Source organism: Oncorhynchus keta, chromosome 6 (genome assembly GCF_023373465.1).
Source record: "Oncorhynchus keta strain PuntledgeMale-10-30-2019 chromosome 6, Oket_V2, whole genome shotgun sequence".
Taxonomy (NCBI): domain Eukaryota; kingdom Metazoa; phylum Chordata; class Actinopteri; order Salmoniformes; family Salmonidae; genus Oncorhynchus; species Oncorhynchus keta.
The window spans coordinates 10,031,895-10,056,741 of NC_068426.1; the positions used below are offsets into that span (position 1 = coordinate 10,031,895).

General features: G+C 45.9%; 1 protein-coding gene across 1 annotated transcript in view; it reads right to left on the reverse strand.

The window, feature by feature from the left end:
- The window catches only part of LOC118375748 (calcium-binding protein 8-like), a 73,413-nt gene extending 49,662 nt beyond the window's left edge, over nucleotides 1-23,751 (reverse strand). Inside the window, exons 1-2 of the mRNA XM_052520553.1 lie at nucleotides 23,089-23,751; nucleotides 10,516-10,640 (exon numbers count right to left, since the gene is read on the reverse strand). Coding sequence (XP_052376513.1) covers nucleotides 10,516-10,633 — 118 coding nt within the window. The 5' untranslated portion in view covers nucleotides 10,634-10,640; nucleotides 23,089-23,751. The remainder of the gene's footprint in view (nucleotides 1-10,515; nucleotides 10,641-23,088) is intronic.
- Between the last annotated feature and the right edge of the window lie 1,096 nt (nucleotides 23,752-24,847).

The following is a 24,847-nucleotide window of genomic DNA, read 5'->3' on the forward strand; positions in this document are numbered from 1 at the left end:
TCTGTCTCTCTCTCTCTGTTCTCTCTGTCTCTCTCTCTCTGTCTCTCTCTGTCTCTCTCTGTCTCTCTCTCTGTCTCTCTCTCTCTCTCTCTCTCTCTCTCTCTCTCTCTCTCTCTGTCTCTCTCTCTCTCTCTCTCTCTCTGTCTCTCTCTGTCTCTCTCTCTCTCTCTCTCTCTCTCTCTCTCTCTCTCTCTCTCTCTCTCTCTCTCTCTCTCTCTCTCTCTCTCTCTCTCTCTCTCTCTCTCTCTCTGTCTCTCTCTCTGTCTCTCTCTCTCTGTCTCTCTCTCTTTCTCTCTCTCTCTGTCTCTCTCTCTCTCTGTCTCTCTTTCACTCCTCTCTGTCTCTCTCTTTCTCCTCTCCCCCTCTCTCTTTCTCCTCTCCCCTCCACTCTCTCCACCCGTGTCTCCTCTCTATTTCCCCTCTCCCCTCCACTCTCTCCACCCGTGTCTCCTCTCCCCCTCTCTCCTTCCCCTCTCCCCTCCCCTATCCCCTCCACTCTCTCCACCCGTGTCTCCTCTCCTCTCTCTTTCCCCTCTCCCCTCCACTCTCTCCACTGTCTACTCTGTGTCAGTGTACTAATCCAGTCATTGATGTGTCTCCTCTCTTCTCTCTTTCCCCTCTCCCCTCCACTCTCTCCACTGTGTCTCCTCTGTGTCAGTGTACTAATCCAGTCTTTGATGTGTCTCCTCTCTTCTCTCTTTCCCCTCTCCCCTCCACTCTCTCCACCGATGTCTCCTCTCCTCTCTCTTTCCCCTCTCCCCTCCCCTCTCCCCTCCACTCTCTCCACCGTGTCTCCTCCCCTCTTCCCTCCACTCTCTCCACCGTGTCTCCTCTCCTCTCCCCTCCACTCTCTCCACAGTGTCTCCTCTCCTCTCCCCTCCACTCTCTCCACAGTGTCTCCTCTCCTCTCCTCTCCCCTCCCCTCTTTCCTCCACTCTCTCCACCGTGTCTCCTCTCCTCTGTGTCAGTGTACTAATCCAGTCTTAGATGTGTCTCCTCTCCTCTCCACTCTCTCCACCGTGTCTCCTCCCCTCTCCTCTCCCCTCCACTCTCTCCACCCGTGTCTCCTCTCCTCTCCCCTCCCCTCTCCCCTCTCCCCTCCACTCTCTCCACTGTGTCTCCTCTCCCCTCCCCTCTCCCCTCCACTCTCTCCACCGTGTCTCCTCCCCTCTCCTCTCCCCTCCACTCTCTCCACCCGTGTCTCCTCTCCTCTCCCCTCCCCTCTCCCCTCCACTCTCTCCACCCGTGTCTCCTCTCCTCTCCTCTCTCCTCTCCCCTCCACTCTCTCCACCGTGTCTCCTCTCCTCTCCTCTCCCCTCCACTCTCTCCACCGTGTCTCCTCTCCTCTCCTCTCCCCTCCACTCTCTCCACCCTGTCTCCTCTCCTCTCCTCTCCCCTCCACTCTCTCCACCCGTGTCTCCTCTCCTCTCCCCTCCCCTCCCCTCTCCCCTCCACTCTCTCCACCCGTGTCTCCTCTCCTCTCCTCTCTCCTCTCCCCTCCACTCTCTCCACCGTGTCTCCTCTCCTCTCCTCTCCTCTCCCCTCCACTCTCTCCACCGTGTCTCCTCCCCTCTCCCCTCCACTCTCTCCACCGTGTCTCCTCCCCTCTCCCCTCCACTCTCTCCACCGTGTCTCCTCTCCTCTGTGTCAGTGTACTAATCCAGTCTTAGATGTGTCTCCTCTCCCCTCCACTCTCTCCACTGTGTCTCCTCTCCTCCGTGTCAGTGTACTAATCCAGTCTTAGATGTGTCTCCTCTCCCCTCCACTCTCTCCACCGTGTCTCCTCTCCTATGTGTCAGTGTACTAATCCAGTCTTAGATGTGTCTCCTCTCCCCTCCACTCTCTCCACCCATGTCTCCTCTCCTCTCTCTTTCTCCTCTCCCCTCCACTCTCTCCACCGTGTCTCCTCCCCTCTCCCCTCCACTCTCTCCACCGTGTCTCCTCCCCTCTCCCCTCCACTCTCTCCACCGTGTCTCCTCCCCTCTCCCCTCCACTCTCTCCACCGTGTCTCCTCCCCTCCCCCTCCACTCTCTCCACCGTGTCTCCTCCCCTCTCCCCTCCACTCTCTCCACCGTGTCTCCTCCCCTCTCCCCTCCACTCTCTCCACCGTGTCTCCTCCCCTCTCCCCTCCACTCTCTCCACCGTGTCTCCTCCCCTCTCCCCTCCACTCTCTCCACCGTGTCTCCTCTCCTATGTGTCAGTGTACTAATCCAGTCTTAGATGTGTCTCCTCTCCCCTCCACTCTCTCCACCGTGTCTCCTCTCCTATGTGTCAGTGTACTAATCCAGTCTTAGATGTGTCTCCTCTCCCCTCCACTCTCTCCACCGTGTCTCCTCTCCTATGTGTCAGTGTACTAATCCAGTCTTAGATGTGTCTCCTCTCCCCTCCACTCTCTCCACCGTGTCTCCTCTCCTCTGTGTCAGTGTACTAATCCAGTCTTAGATGTGTCTCTCCTGCTTGTCTTTGCTCTGTCAGTTCTCTGAGTGTTTGAGTTAAGTCACAACACCCGTCTAAGCCTGTAAACCTCCCATTTCAACAGAAAACAACCCCAGAGCTTTTCTCTCTTTCTCTCTCTACAAACAAAGGGCATGGGATTGACAATGTCTCTCTTTCATCTAAAACAAAATGATTTATCAGTATGCAGCACCATACAGAAGAGACATTCTCTGCTGTATGTCTGTATGAGCCATCACATGTATTACTGCTGTGTGTGTGTGTGTGTGTGTGTGTGTGTGTGTGTGTGTGTGTGTGTGTGTGTGTGTGTGTGTGTGTGTGTGTGTGTGTGTGTGTGTGTGTGTGTGTGTGTGTGTGTGTTTGTGGCTCACACTGTGATAGATCCTTCAATCTTTATAAACATAAGTACATCAGTACATCAGTACAACAGTACATCAGTACAACAGTACATCAGTACATCAGTACAACAGTACATCAGTACAACAGTACATCAGTACAACAGTACATCAGTACGATAGTACATCATTACAACAGTACATGAGTACATCATTATAGCAGTACAACAGTACATCAGTACAACAGTACATCAGTACATAAGTACATCAGTACATCAGTACAACAGTACATCAGTACAACAGTACATCAGTACATCAGTACATAAGTACATCAGTACAACAGTACATCAGTACAACAGTTCATCAGTACAACAGTACATGAGTACATCATTATAGCAGTACAACAGTACATCAGTACATCAGTACATCAGTACAACAGTACATCAGTACATCAGTACATCAGTACAACAGTACATCAGTACAACAGTACATCAGTACAACAGTACATCAGTACATCAGTACAACAGTACATCAGTACATCAGTACAACAGTACATCAGTACAACAGTACATCAGTACAACAGTACATCAGTACAACAGTACATCATTACATGAGTACAACAGTACATCAGTACAACAGTACATCAGTACAACAGTACATCAGTACAACAGTACATCAGTACAACAGTACATCAGTACATCATTACATTAGTACAACAGTACATGAGTACAACCGTACATCAGTACAACAGTACATGAGTACATCATTACAGCAGTACAACAGTACATAAGTACATCAGTACATCAGTACATAAGTACAACAGTACAACAGTACAACAGTACATGAGTACATCAGTACATCAGTACAACAGTACATGAGTACATCATTACAGCAGTACAACAGTTCATCAGTACAACAGTACATGAGTACAACAGTACATGAGTACAACAGTACAACAGTACATCAGTACAACAGTACATCAGTACATCAGTACAACAGTACATCAGTACATCATTACAACAGTACATGAGTACATCATTATAGCAGTACAACAGTACATCAGTACAACAGTACATCAGTACATAAGTACATCAGTACAACAGTACATCAGTACAACAGTACATCAGTACATAAGTACATCAGTACAACAGTACATCAGTACAACAGTTCATCAGTACAACAGTACATGAGTACATCATTATAGCAGTACAACAGTACATGAGTACAACAGTACATCAGTACAACAGTACATCAGTACATCAGTACATCAGTACAACAGTACATCAGTACATCATTACAACAGTACATGAGTACATCATTATAGCAGTACAACAGTACATCAGTACAACAGTACATCAGTACATAAGTACATCAGTACAACAGTACATCAGTACAACAGTACATCAGTACATAAGTACATCAGTACAACAGTACATCAGTACAACAGTTCATCAGTACAACAGTACATGAGTACATCATTATAGCAGTACAACAGTACATCAGTACAACAGTACATCAGTACATCAGTACAACAGTACATCAGTACAACAGTACATCAGTACATCAGTACATCAGTACAACAGTACATCAGTACATCAGTACATCAGTACAACAGTACATCAGTACAACAGTACATGAGTACAACAGTACATCAGTACAACAGTACATCAGTACATCAGTACAACAGTACATCAGTACATCAGTACAACAGTACATCAGTACAACAGTACAACAGTACATCATTACATGAGTACAACAGTACATCAGTACAACAGTACATCAGTACAACAGTACATCAGTACAACAGTACATCAGTACATCATTACATTAGTACAACAGTACATGAGTACAACCGTACATCAGTACAACAGTACATGAGTACATCATTACAGCAGTACAACAGTACATAAGTACATCAGTACATCAGTACATAAGTACAACAGTACAACAGTACAACAGTACATGAGTACATCAGTACATCAGTACATCAGTACAACAGTACATGAGTACATCATTACAGCAGTACAACAGTTCATCAGTACAACAGTACATGAGTACAACAGTACATGAGTACAACAGTACAACAGTACATCAGTACAACAGTACATCAGTACATCAGTACATCAGTACAACAGTACATCAGTACATCATTACAACAGTACATGAGTACATCATTATAGCAGTACAACAGTACATCAGTACAACAGTACATCAGTACATAAGTACATCAGTACAACAGTACATCAGTACAACAGTACATCAGTACATAAGTACATCAGTACAACAGTACATCAGTACAACAGTTCATCAGTACAACAGTACATGAGTACATCATTATAGCAGTACAACAGTACATGAGTACAACAGTACAACAGTACATCAGTACAACAGTACATCAGTACATCAGTACATCAGTACAACAGTACATCAGTACATCATTACAACAGTACATGAGTACATCATTATAGCAGTACAACAGTACATCAGTACAACAGTACATCAGTACATAAGTACATCAGTACAACAGTACATCAGTACAACAGTACATCAGTACATAAGTACATCAGTACAACAGTACATCAGTACAACAGTTCATCAGTACAACAGTACATGAGTACATCATTATAGCAGTACAACAGTACATCAGTACAACAGTACATCAGTACATCAGTACAACAGTACATCAGTACAACAGTACATCAGTACATCAGTACAACAGTACATCAGTACAACAGTACATCAGTACAACAGTACATCATTACATGAGTACAACAGTACATCAGTACAACAGTACATCAGTACAACAGTACATCAGTACAACAGTACATCAGTACATCATTACATTAGTACAACAGTACATGAGTACAACCGTACATCAGTACAACAGTACATGAGTACATCATTACAGCAGTACAACAGTACATAAGTACATCAGTACAACAGTACATCAGTACATAAGTACAACAGTACAACAGTACATGAGTACATCAGTACATCAGTACAACAGTACATGAGTACATCATTACAGCAGTACAACAGTTCATCAGTACAACAGTACATGAGTACAACAGTACATGAGTACAACAGTACAACAGTACATCAGTACAACAGTACATCAGTACATCAGTACAACAGTACATCATTACAACAGTACATGAGTACATCATTATAGCAGTACAACAGTACATCAGTACAACAGTACATCAGTACATCAGTACATCAGTACAACAGTACATCAGTACATCATTACAACAGTACATCAGTACAACAGTACATCAGTACAACAGTACATCAGTACAACAGTACATCAGTACAACAGTACATCAGTACAACAGTACATCAGTACAACAGTACATCAGTACAACAGTACATCAGTACATCATTACATTAGTACAACAGTACATGAGTACAACCGTACATCAGTACAACAGTACATGAGTACATCATTACAGCAGTACAACAGTACATAAGTACATCAGTACATCAGTACATAAGTACAACAGTACAACAGTACAACAGTACATGAGTACATCAGTACATCAGTACAACAGTACATGAGTACATCATTACAGCAGTACAACAGTTCATCAGTACAACAGTACATGAGTACAACAGTACATGAGTACAACAGTACAACAGTACATCAGTACAACAGTACATCAGTACATCAGTACATCAGTACAACAGTACATCAGTACATCATTACAACAGTACATGAGTACATCATTATAGCAGTACAACAGTACATCAGTACAACAGTACATCAGTACATAAGTACATCAGTACAACAGTACATCAGTACAACAGTACATCAGTACATAAGTACATCAGTACAACAGTACATCAGTACAACAGTTCATCAGTACAACAGTACATGAGTACATCATTATAGCAGTACAACAGTACATGAGTACAACAGTACAACAGTACATCAGTACAACAGTACATCAGTACATCAGTACATCAGTACAACAGTACATCAGTACATCATTACAACAGTACATGAGTACATCATTATAGCAGTACAACAGTACATCAGTACAACAGTACATCAGTACATAAGTACATCAGTACAACAGTACATCAGTACAACAGTACATCAGTACATAAGTACATCAGTACAACAGTACATCAGTACAACAGTTCATCAGTACAACAGTACATGAGTACATCATTATAGCAGTACAACAGTACATCAGTACAACAGTACATCAGTACATTATTATTATTATTATTATTATCAGTACAACAGTACATCAGTACAACAGTACATCAGTACATCAGTACATCAGTACAACAGTACATCAGTACATCAGTACATCAGTACAACAGTACATCAGTACAACAGTACATGAGTACAACAGTACATCAGTACAACAGTACATCAGTACATCAGTACAACAGTACATCAGTACATCAGTACAACAGTACATCAGTACAACAGTACAACAGTACATCATTACATGAGTACAACAGTACATCAGTACAACAGTACATCAGTACAACAGTAAATCAGTACAACAGTACATCAGTATAACAGTACATCAGTACATCATTACATTAGTACAACAGTACATGAGTACAACCGTACATCAGTACAACAGTACATGAGTACATCATTACAGCAGTACAACAGTACATAAGTACATCAGTACATCAGTACATAAGTACAACAGTACAACAGTACAACAGTACATGAGTACATCAGTACATCAGTACAACAGTACATGAGTACATCATTACAGCAGTACAACAGTTCATCAGTACAACAGTACATGAGTACAACAGTACATGAGTACAACAGTACAACAGTACATCAGTACAACAGTACATCAGTACATCAGTACATCAGTACAACAGTACATCAGTACATCATTACAACAGTACATGAGTACATCATTATAGCAGTACAACAGTACATCAGTACAACAGTACATCAGTACATAAGTACATCAGTATAACAGTACATCAGTACAACAGTACATCAGTACATAAGTACATCAGTACAACAGTACATCAGTACAACAGTTCATCAGTACAACAGTACATGAGTACATCATTATAGCAGTACAACAGTACATGAGTACAACAGTACAACAGTACATCAGTACAACAGTACATCAGTACATCATTACAACAGTACATGAGTACATCATTATAGCAGTACAACAGTACATCAGTACAACAGTACATCAGTACATAAGTACATCAGTACAACAGTACATCAGTACAACAGTACATCAGTACATAAGTACATCAGTACAACAGTACATCAGTACAACAGTTCATCAGTACAACAGTACATGAGTACATCATTATAGCAGTACAACAGTACATCAGTACAACAGTACATCAGTACATCAGTACAACAGTACATCAGTACAACAGTACATCAGTACATCAGTACAACAGTACATCAGTACAACAGTACATCAGTACATCAGTACATCAGTACAACAGTACATCAGTACAACAGTACATCAGTACAACAGTACATCAGTACAACAGTACATCAGTACAACAGTACATCAGTACATCATTACATTAGTACAACAGTACATGAGTACAACCGTACATCAGTACAACAGTACATGAGTACATCATTACAGCAGTACAACAGTACATAAGTACATCAGTACAACAGTACATCAGTACATAAGTACAACAGTACAACAGTACATGAGTACATCAGTACATCAGTACAACAGTACATGAGTACATCATTACAGCAGTACAACAGTTCATCAGTACAACAGTACATGAGTACAACAGTACATGAGTACAACAGTACAACAGTACAACAGTACATCAGTACAACAGTACATCAGTACATCAGTACAACAGTACATCATTACAACAGTACATGAGTACATCATTATAGCAGTACAACAGTACATCAGTACAACAGTACATCAGTACATAAGTACATCAGTACAACAGTACATCAGTACAACAGTACATCAGTACATAAGTACATCAGTACAACAGTACATCAGTACAACAGTTCATCAGTACAACAGTACATGAGTACATCATTATAGCAGTACAACAGTACATCAGTACAACAGTACATCAGTACATCAATACAACAGTACATCAGTACAACAGTACATCAGTACATCATTACATGAGTCCTTCTGTAGCTCAGTTGGTAGAGCATGGCGCTTTGTAACGCCAGGGTAGTGGGTTCGATCCCCGGGACCACCCATACGTAGAATGTATGCACACATGACTGTAAGTCGCTTTGGATAAAAGCGTCTGCTAAAATGGCATATATATGAGTACATGAGTACATAAGTACATAAGTACATGAGTACAACAGTACATGAGTACATCATTACAGCAGTACAACAGTACATAAGTACATCAGTACAACAGTACATCAGTACATAAGTACAACAGTACATGAGTACATCAGTACAACAGTACATGAGTACATCATTATAGCAGTACAACAGTTCATCAGCACAACAGTACATGAGTACAACAGTACAATAGTACATCATTACATCAGTACAACAGTACATGAGTACAACAGTACATCATTACATGAATACAACAGTACATCAGTACAACAGTTTGTCAGTACAACAGTACATGAGTCAGTACATAATTGTCGGTACGTAATTGCAGAAGTACATAATTACAGCAGTACATTTTTATTCCGGACAAGCTGAACACCTTTTTCGTCCTCTTTGAGGATCACACAGTGGCACCGACGCGGCCTGCTACCAAGGACTGTGGCCTCTCCTACTCCTTGGCCGATGTGAGTAAGACATTTAAACGTGTTAACCCTCGCTGCCGGACCAGACGGCGTCCCCAGCCGCGTCCTCAGAGCATGCGCAGACCAGCTGGTTGGAGTGTTTACGGACATATTCAATCTCTCCCTATCCCAGTCTGCTTTCCCCACTTGCGTCAAGATGTCCACCATTGTTCAAATCAAATCAAATGTTATTGGTCACATACACATACAGTATTTAGCGGATGTTATTGCGGGTGTAGCGAAATGCTGATGTTCTTTGCCCCAACAGTGCAGTAATATCTAAAAACGATTCACAACAATAAACACAAATCTAAAAGGTAAAAGAATGGAATTAAGAAATATATAAATATTTGATAACCACCTGAGCCCCGGCCTGTTCACCACGCTATCATCCAGTAGGCGAGGTCAGTACAGGTGCACATTTCCTTCGACCTCATGGCTTGGTTTTTGCTCTAAGATGTCATGTCAACTATTAGACCTTATATAGACAGGCGTGTGCCTTTCATAATCATGTCCAATCAATTGAATTTACCCCAGGTGGACTCAATTTCGAAGGGTCTGAATACTTATGTAAATAAGGTATTTCTTTTTTTTATTTTAATAAATTGGCAACACACGCAGTATTACACATACATACACATAAACACGCACGCACGCACGCACGCACGCACGCACGCACGCACGCACGCACGCACGCACGCACGCACGCACGCACGCACGCACGCACGCACGCACGCACGCACGCACGCACGCACGCACGCACACACACACACACACACACACACACACACACACACACACACACACACACACACACACACACACACACACACACACACACACACACACACACACACACACACACACACACACACACACACACACACACACAGACACACACAGACACACACACACACAGACACACACACACACACACACACACACACATGCACACACACTGACCTCCTAGCTCCTCTGTGGAGATGCTGGTGAGTTGGAAGGTTTCGCTCCCTTCAGACAGTGTCCGGCTCAGGAGACTTCCAGTGTAGAGCAGAGTAGACCTGACGTGGTGGAACGGCATCTTCTCTCTGCAAAAATCACACATATAGTTTCGAAGGGGTCTGTGTGCAAAAATAAGTGTGTGAAGGAAAGTGTACATCCTCCATCTTTCTCTCCCTCCTCCCCTCTAATCCTCACCTCTTCCTCCCTTGCTCCCAAGTTTCCCTCTCTCCCTGCCTACTCGTCCGCATCTCCCTTCCTCCTCCCATTCCCTTCCCTCCACTCCTCTCCCTTCCTCCTTCCCTTCCCTCCACTCATCTCCTCCTTCCCTTCCCTCCACTTACCTCCTCCTCCCCTTCCCTCCACTCATCTCCCTTCCCTCCACTCATCTCCCTTCCCTCCACTCATCTCCCTTCCCTTCCTCCTCCCCTTCCCTTCACTCATCTCCTCCTTCCCTCCTCCCTCATCTCCTCCTTCCCTCCTCCCTCAGTTTCGGTCTCAGGCACCTGGCCCATAGAGATAAAAACCTGAATAAAGTCCTGTCACTCTCCATCACTTAATCTAACCCTGCTATCCCTCCCTCCCTCCCTCCCTCCCTCCCTCCCTCCCTCCCTCCCTCCCTCCCTCCCTCCCTCCCCCTCCCTCCCCCTCCCTCCCTCCCTCCCTCCCTCCCTCCCTCCATTCCACCTTGCTCCCCTCACCTCATTAACCATGTACGTATATTATTATATTATATTACCCCCCCTCCCCTTTATTTCATCCCTTTCTCTCACTCTCTCTCCCTCCATCATTTATTCTAACCCTCCTGTCAATGTGTCTGACTTGTTCCTATCCCTCCACTCTGTCCACAGGGACAGAGTGGCTCACTGAGCGACCCCACCAACTGACAGATGCACCGATACTCACGTCATGACAAAGAGAGTTATCAACCGCTGAGAGAAAGAGAGAGAGATAAAGACAGAGAAAGGGGAGACTGGCAGACAAAGATCCCTGAAAGGGAGCAGAAGATGGAGAAAGAGGAGTGTTTTTATACACTGTACTATGACAGATATCTGCAGGCCTGTTGCACAAAGAGACAGAGAGACATGTCTCTTTACTGCTGGGAGAGATTGAGAGGAAGGCCAGTCTACACACTTTCTTCTCTTCCCGTTCCCCTCCTCTGCTTTCCTCTCCTCTCCACACAATGAAAAGACACCTCTGTTGACTTTGAATCCCCTGTATAAAAGCAGAGGATGAAAGGACAGAAGAGGAGAGGAGAAACATATGCAGGGTAAAGGGTAAGAGAACTGGGAAATGTAGAGGTATGCTTTGATGACCTAAACAGAGGACATACAGTGCCTTCGGAAAGTATTCAGACCCCTTGACTTTTTCCGGGTTTGTTACGTTACAGCCTTATTCTAAAATGGATTAAATTGTTGTTTTTTTCTCAGCAATCTACACACAATATAAAAGCCAAAACAGGCTTTCATAGATTTTTCCAAATGTGTTTAAAATAAAAAACTGAAACACCTAATTTACATAAGTATTCAGACCATTTGCTATGAGACTCAAAATTGAGCTCAGGTGCATCCTGTTTTCATTGGAGTCCACCTGTGGTAAATTCAATTGATTGGACATGATTTGGAAAGGCACACACCTGTCTATATAAGGTCCCACACTTGACAGTGCATTTTAGAGCAAAAACCAGGCTATCAGGTCAAAGGACTTGTCCGTAGAGCTCTGAGACAGGATTGTGTCGAGGCACACTGGGGAAGGGTGCCAAAAAAATTCTGCCGCATTGAAGGTCCCCAAGAGCACAGTGGCCTCCATCATTCTTAAATGGAAGAAGTTTGGAAACAAGATTCTCTGGACTGATGAAACCAAGATTGAACTCTTTGGCCTGAATGCTAAGCGTCACGTCTGGAGGAAACCTGGCACCATCCCTACAGTGAAGCATGGTGGTAGGCAGCATCATACTGTGGGGATATTTTTCAGCTGCAGGGACTGGGAGACTAGTCAGGATGGAGGCAAAGATGAACGGAGCAAAGTACAGAGTGATCCTTGATGAAAACCTGCTCCAGAGCGCTCAGGACCTCAGATTGGGGCGAAGGTTCACCTTCCAACAGGACAATGACCTTAAGCACACAGCCAAGACAACGCAGGAGTGGCTTCGGGACAAGTCTCTGAAGCCGATTGAACATCTCTGGAGAGACCTGAAAATAGCTATGGAGCAACGCTCCCCATCCAACATGACAGAGCTTGAGAAGATCTGCAGAGAGGAATGGGAGAAACCCCCCAAATACAGGTGTGCCAAGCGTCATACCCAAGAAGACTCCATTTTTCTGTTGCCAGTTCAACTTTTTTTTGTCAAGTCAACCAACGTTTTTCGTCTCAGCTCTTGCTTCTCCCCAGTCTCTCTTTTCGCTCGCCCTCCTGGTTTTGATCCTTGCCTGTATTGTCTCTGAGCCCGCCTGCCTGTCCACTCTGCCTGCCCCTGACCCTGCCTGTCCACTCTGCCTGTCCCTGACCCTGCCTGTCCCTGACCCTGCCTGCCCCTGACCCTGCCTGCCCCTGACCCTGCCTGTCCCTGACCCTGCCTGCCCCTGACCCTGCCTGCCATCCTGTACCTTTGCCCCACCTCTGGATTACCGACCCTTGCCTGCCTTGTTGCCATAATAAACATTGTTACTCCGACACAGTCTGCATCTGGGTCTTACCTTCAAACCTGATAGTACGAACTGGCCATGACTGACCCAGCAGACCCGAGCCAGCTGTTTATCTCCCTCCTGAACGCTTCAATGGAGATTTGAGCACCTGTCGGGCGTTTCTAGCTCAGTGTACCCTCATTTTTGATCTTCAGCCCTCCTCCTTCCCCTCAGATTGTTCCAAGATAGCCTATCTCATCACGCTGATGTCTGGGAGGGCTCTCACCTGGATTACTGCTGTATGGGAACAGCAGCCGGCCATATGTGTTAGTCTGGAGGGGTTCGTGGGAGAGGTGAAGAAGGTTTTTTACGCCCTGTTCTCCGGGAGAGAAGCTTCCCGGAAACTAATCCAGCTTCGGCAGGACTCTTGCAGTGTGGCTGACTCTGCAGTGGCAGGACTCCTGCAGTGTGGCTGACTCTGCAGTGGCAGGACTCCTGCAGTGTGGCTGACTCTGCAGTGGCAGGACTCCTGCAGTGTGGCTGACTCTGCAGTGGCAGGACTCCTGCAGTGTGGCTGACTCTGCAGTGGCAGGACTCCCGTAGGAATGCCTACGACAAGGGAGGGGGTTGAGTGGAAGACCGCCTTCAACATGGCCAGCGGCCACTACAAGTATTTGGTCATGCCATTTGGCCTCACCAACACCCCAGCTGTGTTCCAGGCTCTGGTAAATTACGTTCTCTTTAACATGTTGAACCGGTTCGTCTTCGTCTACATTGATGACATCCTCGTCTTCTCCCGCTCCCCTCAAGAACATGTTCTCCACGTCCGAAAGGTTCTTCAATGCCTCCTACATAACCAGCTGTTTGTTAAGGCAGAGAAGAAGTTCCATCTATCCACCATCCCCTTTCTGGGGTACATGGATCTCCACTGGGAGTGTCCAGATGGATCCTGGGAAGGTGAGAGCGGTGGTGAATTGGCCTCAGCCTTCGTCCAGGGTGCAGCAGCAACGTTTCTGGGGTTTCGCCAACTTATGGGCGCCGCTTCATCTGGGGTTACAGCACCCTGTCAGCACTCACTTCACCCAAGGTTCCGTTCACATGGTCCTCTGTCGCTGACCGGGCGTTCCAGGACCTTAGACACCGCTTCACCACTGCTCCTATCCTGGTTCATCCTGACCCGTCCCGTCAGTTCGTGGTGGAGGCCGATGTGTCGGATGTAGGAGTGGGGGCGGTCCTGTCCCAGCGTTCTGCTCTGGACCTGGAGCTACACCTTCTTCTCCCATTGCCTCAACACAGCGGAGAAAAACAACAATGTGGGAAATCGTGAGCTTCTCGCAGTGAAGATGGCATTGGAGGAATGGAGGCACTGGCTGGAAGGGGCGGAACATCTGTTCATCGTACGGACCAACCACAAAAGTCTGGAGTATTTCTGAACCGCCAAACAACTCAACTTCAGGCAAGCTAGATGGGCCCTGCTGTTCATACGGATCAACTTCTCCATCTCATATCGACCGGGAGACCATAGCCCCACGGCTATTACCTTGGAGACCATCCTTCCCACCTCGTGCCTGGCAATGGCACTCAGCTGGGTTACAGGGAAACAGGTCCGGGAGGCACAGTGTTCCCACCGGACCCTAGCTTTTGTGCGACGACGCTTTTGGTGGCCCACCATGGTCCCTGACGTCTCCGCATTCATCGATGCTTGCACAGTGTGTGCTCAGAACAAGAGACATTGGCAAGCTCCGGCTGGCCTCCTGCAACCTCTGCCTGTCCCTTACCGTCCCTGGTCCCACATATCCCTGGATTTCATCACGGGTCTCCCCCCGTCTGAGGGCAACACTGCCATCCTGACTGTGGTCGATCGGTTTTCCAAGGCCACCCACTTCATTCCTCTCCCCAAACTACCCTTGGCCAAGGAGACGGCCCAGCTCATGGTGCAGCACGTCTTCCGGATCCATGGACTGCCCGTGGACATGGTCTCCGACCGGGGTCCCAGTTCTCGTCCCAGTTCTGGAAGGCGTTCTGCACCCTCATTGAGCTTTCGGGCAACCTGTCCTCTGGGTTCCACCCCCAGTCCAATGACCAGTCAAAGCGAGCCAACCAGGACCTTGAGACAACACTGCGCTGCCTGGTCTTGCCAACCCCACCACCTGGGGCCAGCAGCTTGTGTGGGTGGAATACTCACGCAACACCCTTCCCTGCTCTGCCACAGGCCTATCCCCTTTTGAATGTTCCCTGGGGTATCAGCACCCGCTCTTCCCCGAGCAGGAGGAGGAGGTCGGCGTACCTTCTGCCCAGATGTTTGTCCTCCGCTGTTGTCGTACCTGGAGGAGAGCCCGGTCGGTCCTCCTCAAGACCACCTCCAGGTATCGACAACAAGCGGATCGCTATCAGACCCCAGCTCCCCGGTATCGTCTCAAGCAGAGGGTATGGCTATCCATCTGGGATCTGCCCTCCGGGTGGAATCGCGCAAACTCTCTCCATGGTTTATTAGCCCATTTCCCATCTCTAAAATTATTAGTCCCTCTGCTGTTCGTCTTCTGTTGTCCCATACCCTTTGTATACACTCCACCTTTCATGTGTCCCGAGTTAAACCCATGTCTCACAGCCCTTTGCCCCAGCTCTTTATCCCTACTCTGGTTATCGACCCCTGCCTGCCTTGACCTGTTGTTTGCCTGCCCTGTTGCCGTAATAAACATTGTTACTCTGACACCATCTGCATCTTGGTCTTACCTTCAAACTTGATAAATTTAATCAATTTTAGAATAAGGCTGTAATGTAGCAACACGTGTAAAAAGACAAGGGGTCTGAATCCTTTCCGAATGCACTGTAGGTTTAAAATGTTTCATTTGAATATGTCTATGTGAGGGCTGCAGGTTAATGTGTGTGTGTTCTATGGGGGAGGTACTTAGCCCATCTGCTCTTGGTTCTAATCCTGTCCCACTTGCTCAGGTGCACGGAGAAGGCCCTCAGGTCGCCACAGCAACTAGATGTTCCACATTCCGCTAACGAGCCACACACAAACACAGTGAACTATAACCTTACACACAGTGAACTACAACCCCCACAAACCACCTTAAACAATGTTCTCTGTATCTGTCTATCTGTCTCTGTCTGCATGTCTCTATATGTATCTTTATCTGTCTCACTCTCTCCCTGTCTCTATATCTGTCTCACTCTCTCCCTGTCTCTATATCTGTCTTTATCCATCTCTCTCTCTTTCTTTCTCTGTCTCACTCTCTCCCTGTCTCTATATGTATCTTTATCCGTCTCTCTCTCCCTCTATCTCTGTCTCACTCTCTCCATGTCTCTATATCTGTCTTTATCCGTCTCTCGCTCCCTCTTTCTCTGTCTCACTCTCTCCCTGTCTCTATATCTGTCTTTCCCCGTCTCTCGCTCCCTCTATCTCTTGTCTCTGCTTAGAGCAATAAAACTATGCTAAAATAACCTCTGAATTAGCTGTGGGATGAAAAGAAGGACACATTAACTGTGTTGCTTGGAATCAGACAGACTCAGACGTGAGGTGACAGGTTGAGACTGCAGCGGGAAACCTCTGTGTCATGTATTATAGAATTATTGTCTGGATACAGACTGCCAACACAGGTTTAGAACAGGGGCGGAGAGTGACAGTCAGGATAGGATGAGTGTCCCTGTCTCTCTCTGTGTGTGTGTGTGTGTGTGTGTGTGTGTGTGTGTGTGTGTGTGTGTGTGTGTGTGTGTGTGTGTGTGTGTGTGTGTGTGTGTGTGTGTGTGTGTGTGTGTGTGTGTGTGTGTGTGTGTGTGTGTGTGTGTGTGTGTGTGTGTGTGTGTGTGTGTGTGTGTGTGTGCGCGCAGAGGCCCCATAGGATGGAGAGAAAGGAAGACAGAAGAGGTTGGGGAGAGAAGAGAGGGGGCAGAGCAGCCACACAGATTGAAGGGAGAGAAGAGAGGGGGGAGGGAGAGAGATGTGTTGCTCACACCTTAGTCGTTCCCGGTGGACAAAGATGCATTAGTGGTGGAGGAGAGGTCAAGGTCGGTACAATATCTATCACACGCCATTACACACACACACACACACACACACACTCAAAAATCTTTGATTATACACCTACACACTGAGACATAACCATTGACGCAGCCTGCTGGTTGGTCAAGTCTTCTCTTGCTGGACATCTAACATAATTTGACGATAGTCCAATATCCAAACATGTTGTCTAAATGTGAATAATTGACGTTGAACTGACGCCTGTGTCCAGTGGGAAACATGTTGTCTAAATGTGATCATACTCAAGAAATATCCTGTGCCTGAGGTTGGTCGAGTTGTTAAGGCCACCGCCCTCTGTACATATACGGACGGTCCTCAGCCTGCATGGAATGGAATCCTGGCCCTTTGGTCTTCTCCCTATCATCCTACTATCATCCTACTGTCCTGTCTGTCTGTCTGTCTGTCTGTCTGTCTGTCTGTCTGTCTGTCTGTACTTTCCTGTCCTGTCTGCCTGTCTGTCTGTACTTTCCTGTCCTGCCCTGCCCTGCCCTGCCCTGCCCTGCCTGTCTGTCTGTCTGTTTGTCTGTCTGTCTGTCTGTACTTTCCTGTCCTGTCCTGTCCTGCCCTGCCCTGCCCTGCCCTGCCCTGTCCTGCCCTGCCCTGCCCTGCCTGCCTGTCTGTCTGTCTATACTGTCCTGTATGTCTGTCTATACTGTCCTGTCTGTCTGTCTGTCTGTACTTTCCTGTCCTGTCCTGTCCTGTCCTGTCCTGCCTGCCTGCCTGCCTGTCTGTCCGTCTGTCTGTATGTCTGTCTGTCTGTACTTTCCTGTCCTGCCGGCCTGCCTGTCTGTCTGTCTATACTGTCCCGACCTGTCTGTCTGTCTGTACTTTCCTGTCCTGTCCTGCCCTGCCCTGCCCTGCCCTGCCCTGCCCTGCCCTGCCCTGCCCTGCCCTGCCCTGTCCCCCTGCCCTGCCCTGTCCTGCCCTGCCCTGCCCTGCCCTGCCCTGCCTGCCTGTCTGTATGTCTGTCTGTCTATACTGTCCTGTCTGTCTGTCTATACTGTCCTGTCTGTCTGTACTTTCCTGTCCTGTCCTGTCCTGTCCTGTCCTGCCTGCCTGTCTGTCCGTCTGTCTGTATGTCTGTCTGTACTTTCCTGTCCTGCCGGCCTGCCTGTCTGTCTGTCTATACTGTCTATACTGTCCTGTCTGTCTGTCTGTCTGTCTGTCTGTCTGTCTGTCTGTCTGTCTGTCTGTCTGTCTGTCTGCCTCCTTGCTCATTTCTATCTATCCCTGTCAATAATACTGAAAAAATACTTTAAAATATCATATTTTTCCCTGCAGGGGCAGATTGGCCATCTGGCAATTCTGTCAAATGCCAGATGGGCTTGACAATTTTTTAGTCGGTGGACTGGTCGGAATTGACATACCCAAATATATTTCAATAAAAAAGGTGGCCTGTGGGCCTGTTAAGATTTCAGTGTTACGATTTTTGGGCAATTTCTGTTAACCTGTTACTCCTACCCCCTACTTTTTCGAACATTCTGTTAAAAATCGCGCAACATGAGCCCTGCTGCTCATGCCAGGAATATAGTATATGCATATGATTAGTATGTGTGGATAGAAAACACTCAGACGTTTATAAAACTGGTTAAATCACGGCTGTGACTATAACAGAACGTGCGTTTCATCGAAAAGCGCAGGAAAATCTGATCACTGAAAATGGAAATATATATCCATCCGCCACTTCAACCCATTGATAAAGGCGAACCACAATAAATGGGGCTGAGGTTGCAATACCTACAGCTTCCACACGATGTCAACAGTCTTGTCACATTTACATTTACATTTAAGTCATTTAGCAGATGCTCTTATCCAGAGCGACTTACAAATTGGTGCATTCACCTTATGACATCGAGTGGAACAGCCACTTTGCAATAGTGCATCTAAATCTTTTAAGGGGGGGGGGGGTGAGAAGGATTACTTTATCCTATCCTAGGTATTCCTTAAAGAGGTGGGGTTTCAGGTGTCTCCGGAAGGTGGTGATTGACTCCGCTGTCCTGGCGTCGTGAGGGAGTTTGTTCCACCATTGGGGGGCCAGAGCAGCGAACAGTTTTGACTGGGCTGAGCGGGAACTGTACTTCCTCAGTGGTAGGGAGGCGAGCAGGCCAGAGGTGGATGAACACAGTGCCCTTGTTTGGGTGTAGGGTCTGATCAGAGCCTGGAGGTACTGAGGTGCCGTTGTCATTTGCCTAGGCTTTGTTTCTTGGTCAAACAAAGAAGAGACAAGCCATTTGTTCAGGTCTCCGACCGGATATTTTGGTTGAGATTTACCCTGACATTATTTCCAGACGGACAGCTAAAGAAAATACATCGCCTCGTGATCAATTTGATCGCTTATTAACGTGTACTAATACCTAAAGTTGCATTACAAAAGTATTTCGAAGTGTTTTGTGAAAGTTTATCGTCAACTTTTTTAATAAAAAAAAATGACGTTACGTTATAAGACGCTATTTTTTTCAGTTTATCACACAGTCTTCATAGATCGATATCTAGGCTATATATGGACCGATTTAATAAAAAAAAGACCCAATAGTGATTATGGGACATCTAGGAGTGCCAACAAAGAAGATGGTCAAAGGTAATGAATGTTTTATATTTTATTTGTGTGGTTTGTGTAGCGACGACTATGCTAATTATTTTGTTTACGTCCCCTGAGGGGTCTTTTGGGGTGTTAAATGCTATCAGATAATAGCTTCTCATGCTTTCGCCCGAAAAGCATTTTAAAAATCTGACTTGTTGCCTGGATTCACGACGAGTGTAGCTTTAATTCAATACCCTGCATGTGTATTTTAATGAACGTTTGAGTTTTAACTAATACTATTAGCATTTAGCGTAGTGCATTTGCATTTCCAGATGTCTAGATGGTGGGCAACGGCCGGCCCAAGACGGGCAGGCCCGGTTTTCTGAATGGCTGAGCTGAGGTCATACAAACTCACATTCCATTTCAAACGCGGCATCAGCCTAGAGACAGGGTCCGACTCCATCATCAGTTAGACAGCCAAAAAAAAGGGTGACTATATGTTCTACGTTGTCACTTCACTCAAAACGTCTTCATTTTGTTGACGGCTCGCACAGTGATGTTGGGTGGTGTGGATAAAATGCCAGGGCCAAATTCTTGTCCCAGTCTGCCCCTGTTTCCCTGGTCCCTTTACCTGCAATTGAATTCTTAACAGCTGACCAGGACAGGCAGGGAGGGCAAAACAGCTGGACTGACAATATAAACTTTAATCTCCTTTATCAGCATACTCTGCCCTGTTATTCAACAATTTTCCAAAATATCATGTTAACTGTAGTCTGTTATTATGACCCAACACAAAATCCGCATGTGGAAACTAGGCTCAAACAGAGCCATATATATAGATCTTCAGACACAACATTCACGTTCTTCTCAGACACAACAGTGGTGGATACAGTGAGTTCCATCTAGTGACTGTCAACTACTTCCGGTAAAAATGCAAAAGACCTGGCAGAATTTTTTTTATCACTATCAGAACATAGGCCTACAGAACTAGGTCTCTACCTGTTCACCGGAAAGAACAACAGGATCAAAGCCCGTTTTTCTTTGGAAAACATCCTGATTAAGAATAACAGGCTACTGCAAATTGTGATATCTTTCTATACTGTCACTAGGCTGACACCCAGTCACTGTAGACATGTCACTAGCTGTCAAACCAGCGGTCATGATGAAGTAGCCGAGTAGCCAAAAACCAAAGTCACCTTGCGCAGTGACAGGACTAGTACAGCAGCCTAGGTTTCACACAGCACCAGTCAGTATAGCCCGGGTGTTGATGTTTCTTACCCCCACGGACTGCAGTTTACATTCACCGGCACCTCAACCGAGGCTAGAGCCAGGCTCTCAATCCCGTGATGGTCACCCGTTGCGCGCGGATCCTCTCCCGCCAACTCCAGGGGAGGTGAACCGGCGACGTCTACCGGGCGCAGCGGTAACTCCACGAGCCCGAATCTCTCCGGTCCCATCATCACCAGCCTGACGTGTGCCTCCGGGCGGGAAAAGGTCTGTTACCGTCTCCGTTACACAAAGCAGGATTTAAGCAGGAGGGTGTATGAGTGCCCTTGGTCTTCTGGCAGTGTGATTTGAAAGAAGCACAGAGAACCCTAATATTCTTACAAGGACAATCAGTGTCTGTGTCTTTGTCCTACACTACACTTGGCTACTACTGTAATACGGTCCAAGCAACTAAACACACCGACTGTCCGATGGAGAGAGCAGCCCGCGAAAATAACCTCCTCGCATTTTTCTTTGTTACCATGACTTGTGCCATCCTGCCAAGACCACCCACGAGACTTGAGTGTGACAAGAAAATAGCGGATTTTCTCCATCCGTTACAATCGTTGTGTCGCACGCACGCACACACACACACACACCCGAGAAATGTGTGCAGTTTTACGGCAATTCTACCCATTTTGCCATGGGGTAGAGGGAAATCATTTTCTTTTTAAAGCACATTTCCTACAGTTCTTTACCTGTTTCCAAGACTTATGCCATATGAATGATATCTGAGTGAGAGTGATTAACAAAATCAATGGGGGCCCCCTGGAAGTCAGGGCCCCTGAGCACCTGCCCTGCGAGCCTGTCGGTATTCAGTCATGATTACATTTACATTTACATTTAAGTCATTTAGCAGACGCTCTTATCCAGAGCGACTTACAGATTACTACAAGTTTAGATAGCTGGCTTGTGGCTAGACTAACTTAACAATCTAAAAATTGGTAGCTGACATGGCTAATTGAGTGACTATCAGTGACTGACATAACAAGAGAAGAACTGCTGATGCACAACCACATTTGAAAATTGCACCTTGTGTATTCTGCTATTCTAACAGTTAGTTGAGACCCCAATGGAGTTCCTAAAAAAATACATATATATATTTTGGGAGGGGCCCCCTCACTTATGTCGCTTATGCCAGGAACCGGCCCTGCACACACACATGCGCGCGCGCGCACTCTCTCCAGCCATTATCATACTCACAGTTCATCTGTCTTGTGATGATTGTGCGCATGACAGGTGACATATTTGGCCATGATGGTTTATGACCGGTTTATGGTTTATGACACGATATTGCCCCAATTTATCAGAGAGAGAAACATGGACTGGAGAGGTGAGAATGTTAAACCACGCCTGGAGTTGTAGCTTGTGCTTTTACCTGATAGTGGACAACAATTCAGGTGCTTCCCATTGAATACTACGCAACACATGCTGCAATAAATAGAAGCAATGGTGTCTCTCTCTCTCTTTCACTATCTTATTCACACACACACACACACACACACACACACACACACACACACACACACACACACACACACACACACACACACACACACACACACACACACACACACACGCGCGCGCGCGGGCGCGCGCACCCAAATACACACACATCATTATCATGTAGGCTATGAATATTAGATTTATTTGAATTATTAGGTGACATTTTCTGTAGCATTAAAATAAATTGAGCTGAATTATGCAGAATTAAATTCAGCCCATAGCTAAATTACAATCTTAATGAAGATATCTCATTCTTCAACAAAGAAAAACAGTTCCGTTGTAGAATGCGATGACAGCGGCCGGATGTAGTCGACGTTCTACCAATGACACATACACCGTCTATAATTTGGACATGTCCCCTGCGGGTGAAAAACTACGCATCCCGTTTCTTTCCCATTTGCACCAATTACAACAGGTGCAGCAGCCTGGCGGCAAGCGTAACGGTGTGACCGCGCGTGAGTCACCCAAACGGTATCCACGTTAACGGTGGCACATACTCACACGCACACCCCATACATGTTTTAATCAGTGGCGACGGCAAGAGCCCATATCACCGAACACTCTCAACTGAATTGAATGATCGGTTAAGTGCCTACCTGTTAAGACGCTGATCCGGTCAATTAAGATTCAATCCGTTTTTATCAGGCTAGGGGGGTCACCCAGACTCGACTCTGTTTACACTCATATCAGACAGCTATTTTCTGGAAGTGATTGGGATCCCCCCCAAAATGTAATGATCTTCAAATCTTTTCTTTTCACTCTTCAAGATCACCTGATATGGCAAACGCCAAAACGTCACTGATCCAAGTCTCCAGTGAACTTGTAGTGCCTTTTTAAAAACCCATTTAAAATCCTATAGGGCAGGCTACTTTATAGGTGCACAGACGATATCAGCTTAGCTGTAATCTATTTGAATTGGCTCACTTATCCGTCTCTATCTCCAAATACCATCAGAGACCTCCGGGAGTTGGAGTGGTGATAAGCGGGGTGTCTAATCTTCCGAGCCCCGACGCAATGATTCACTCCTGCAGCAGATAGACCGACAGACACCTCCCTGCCCAGTCGCCCACGGATCTGGAGTGCCGGTGATACCAGTCCGCTTCTCTGTCTCAATAAAGCTTGCAGATCAAATATTTTCCGAATCTCAAAAAACAAACGAAGGAGAATGTTTCTTCTCAATCGATAAAGCAGCAACGGCGAGCGAAGAGGGGTTAGTTCGGGAGAAAGGGATCTCCTGTTGTGTGTGCTCGGTTCATTTGTCTTCTCCTGGTGACAGCATTAACCCATTTATCGGTGTGGACCGGGAGAGGGAGGGGCGTCGCGGCTCTGAGCAGAGGTGTAGGTGAGACCGTGATGCCGATCCGCTCAATGGGCGCTGTCTCAGAGGCTCACCGAGATTTATAGGATAGCAGGTGTGTGTGTGTGTGTGTGTGTGTGTGTGTGTGTGTGTGTGTGTGTGTGTGTGTGTGTGTGTGTGTGTGTGTGTGTGTGTGTGTGTGTGTGTGTGTGTGTGTGTGCAAACAATAACCAGAATGTAGTGGTCTACTTATACAATACTAGAACAACAGAAAGCCAATCTCCCTGGATCAAGTCTGTTGTAAACTTACTTCTCACCTGTAACAGTTTTGGACTGGACTCATTGATCTTCTAAAATGGTGCTTAGGGAAATCAAATAAATTCCCTCAGCTCATAAATTATACATTTATACCATCACTCTGTCAATATTTAATGTAGCTTACCAAGCTTTATCGAGCCCCTTATACCAATTGTGATTTTAGCACTTGGGGAAGGAGAGGGTGAGCTCTCTTTATGTTTCCCCCTTCATATCTGATACTGAATGTGATCAACCCTGAATACCAGCTGGACACACCAAATATAAACATACATTGCCTTCAGAAAGTGTTCAAACCCCTTGAAATTTTCCACAGTTTGTTGTGTTACAAAGAGGGATTGAAATTGATTAAATTCTCTTTTTTTTGTCAACGATCTACATAAAATACTCTGTAATGTCAAAGTGGAAGAAAAACTCTAACATTTGACAAAATATATATGAAAAATAAAACACCAATATATGTTGATTAGATAAGTATTCAACCTCCTGAGTCAACATGTTAGATTCACCTTTGGCAACTATTACAGCTGTGAGTTTTGTCCTATCACAGCCATTAACCTCTGTAACTGTTTTGACGTCACCTTTGGCCTCATGGTAAAATCCCTGAGCGGTTTCCTTCCTCTCCGGCAACTGAGTTAGGAAGGACGCCTGTATCTTTGTAGTGACTGGGTGTATTGATACATCATCCACATTCTAATGAACAACTTCACCATGCTCAAAGGGGTATTCAGCATCTCCATTTT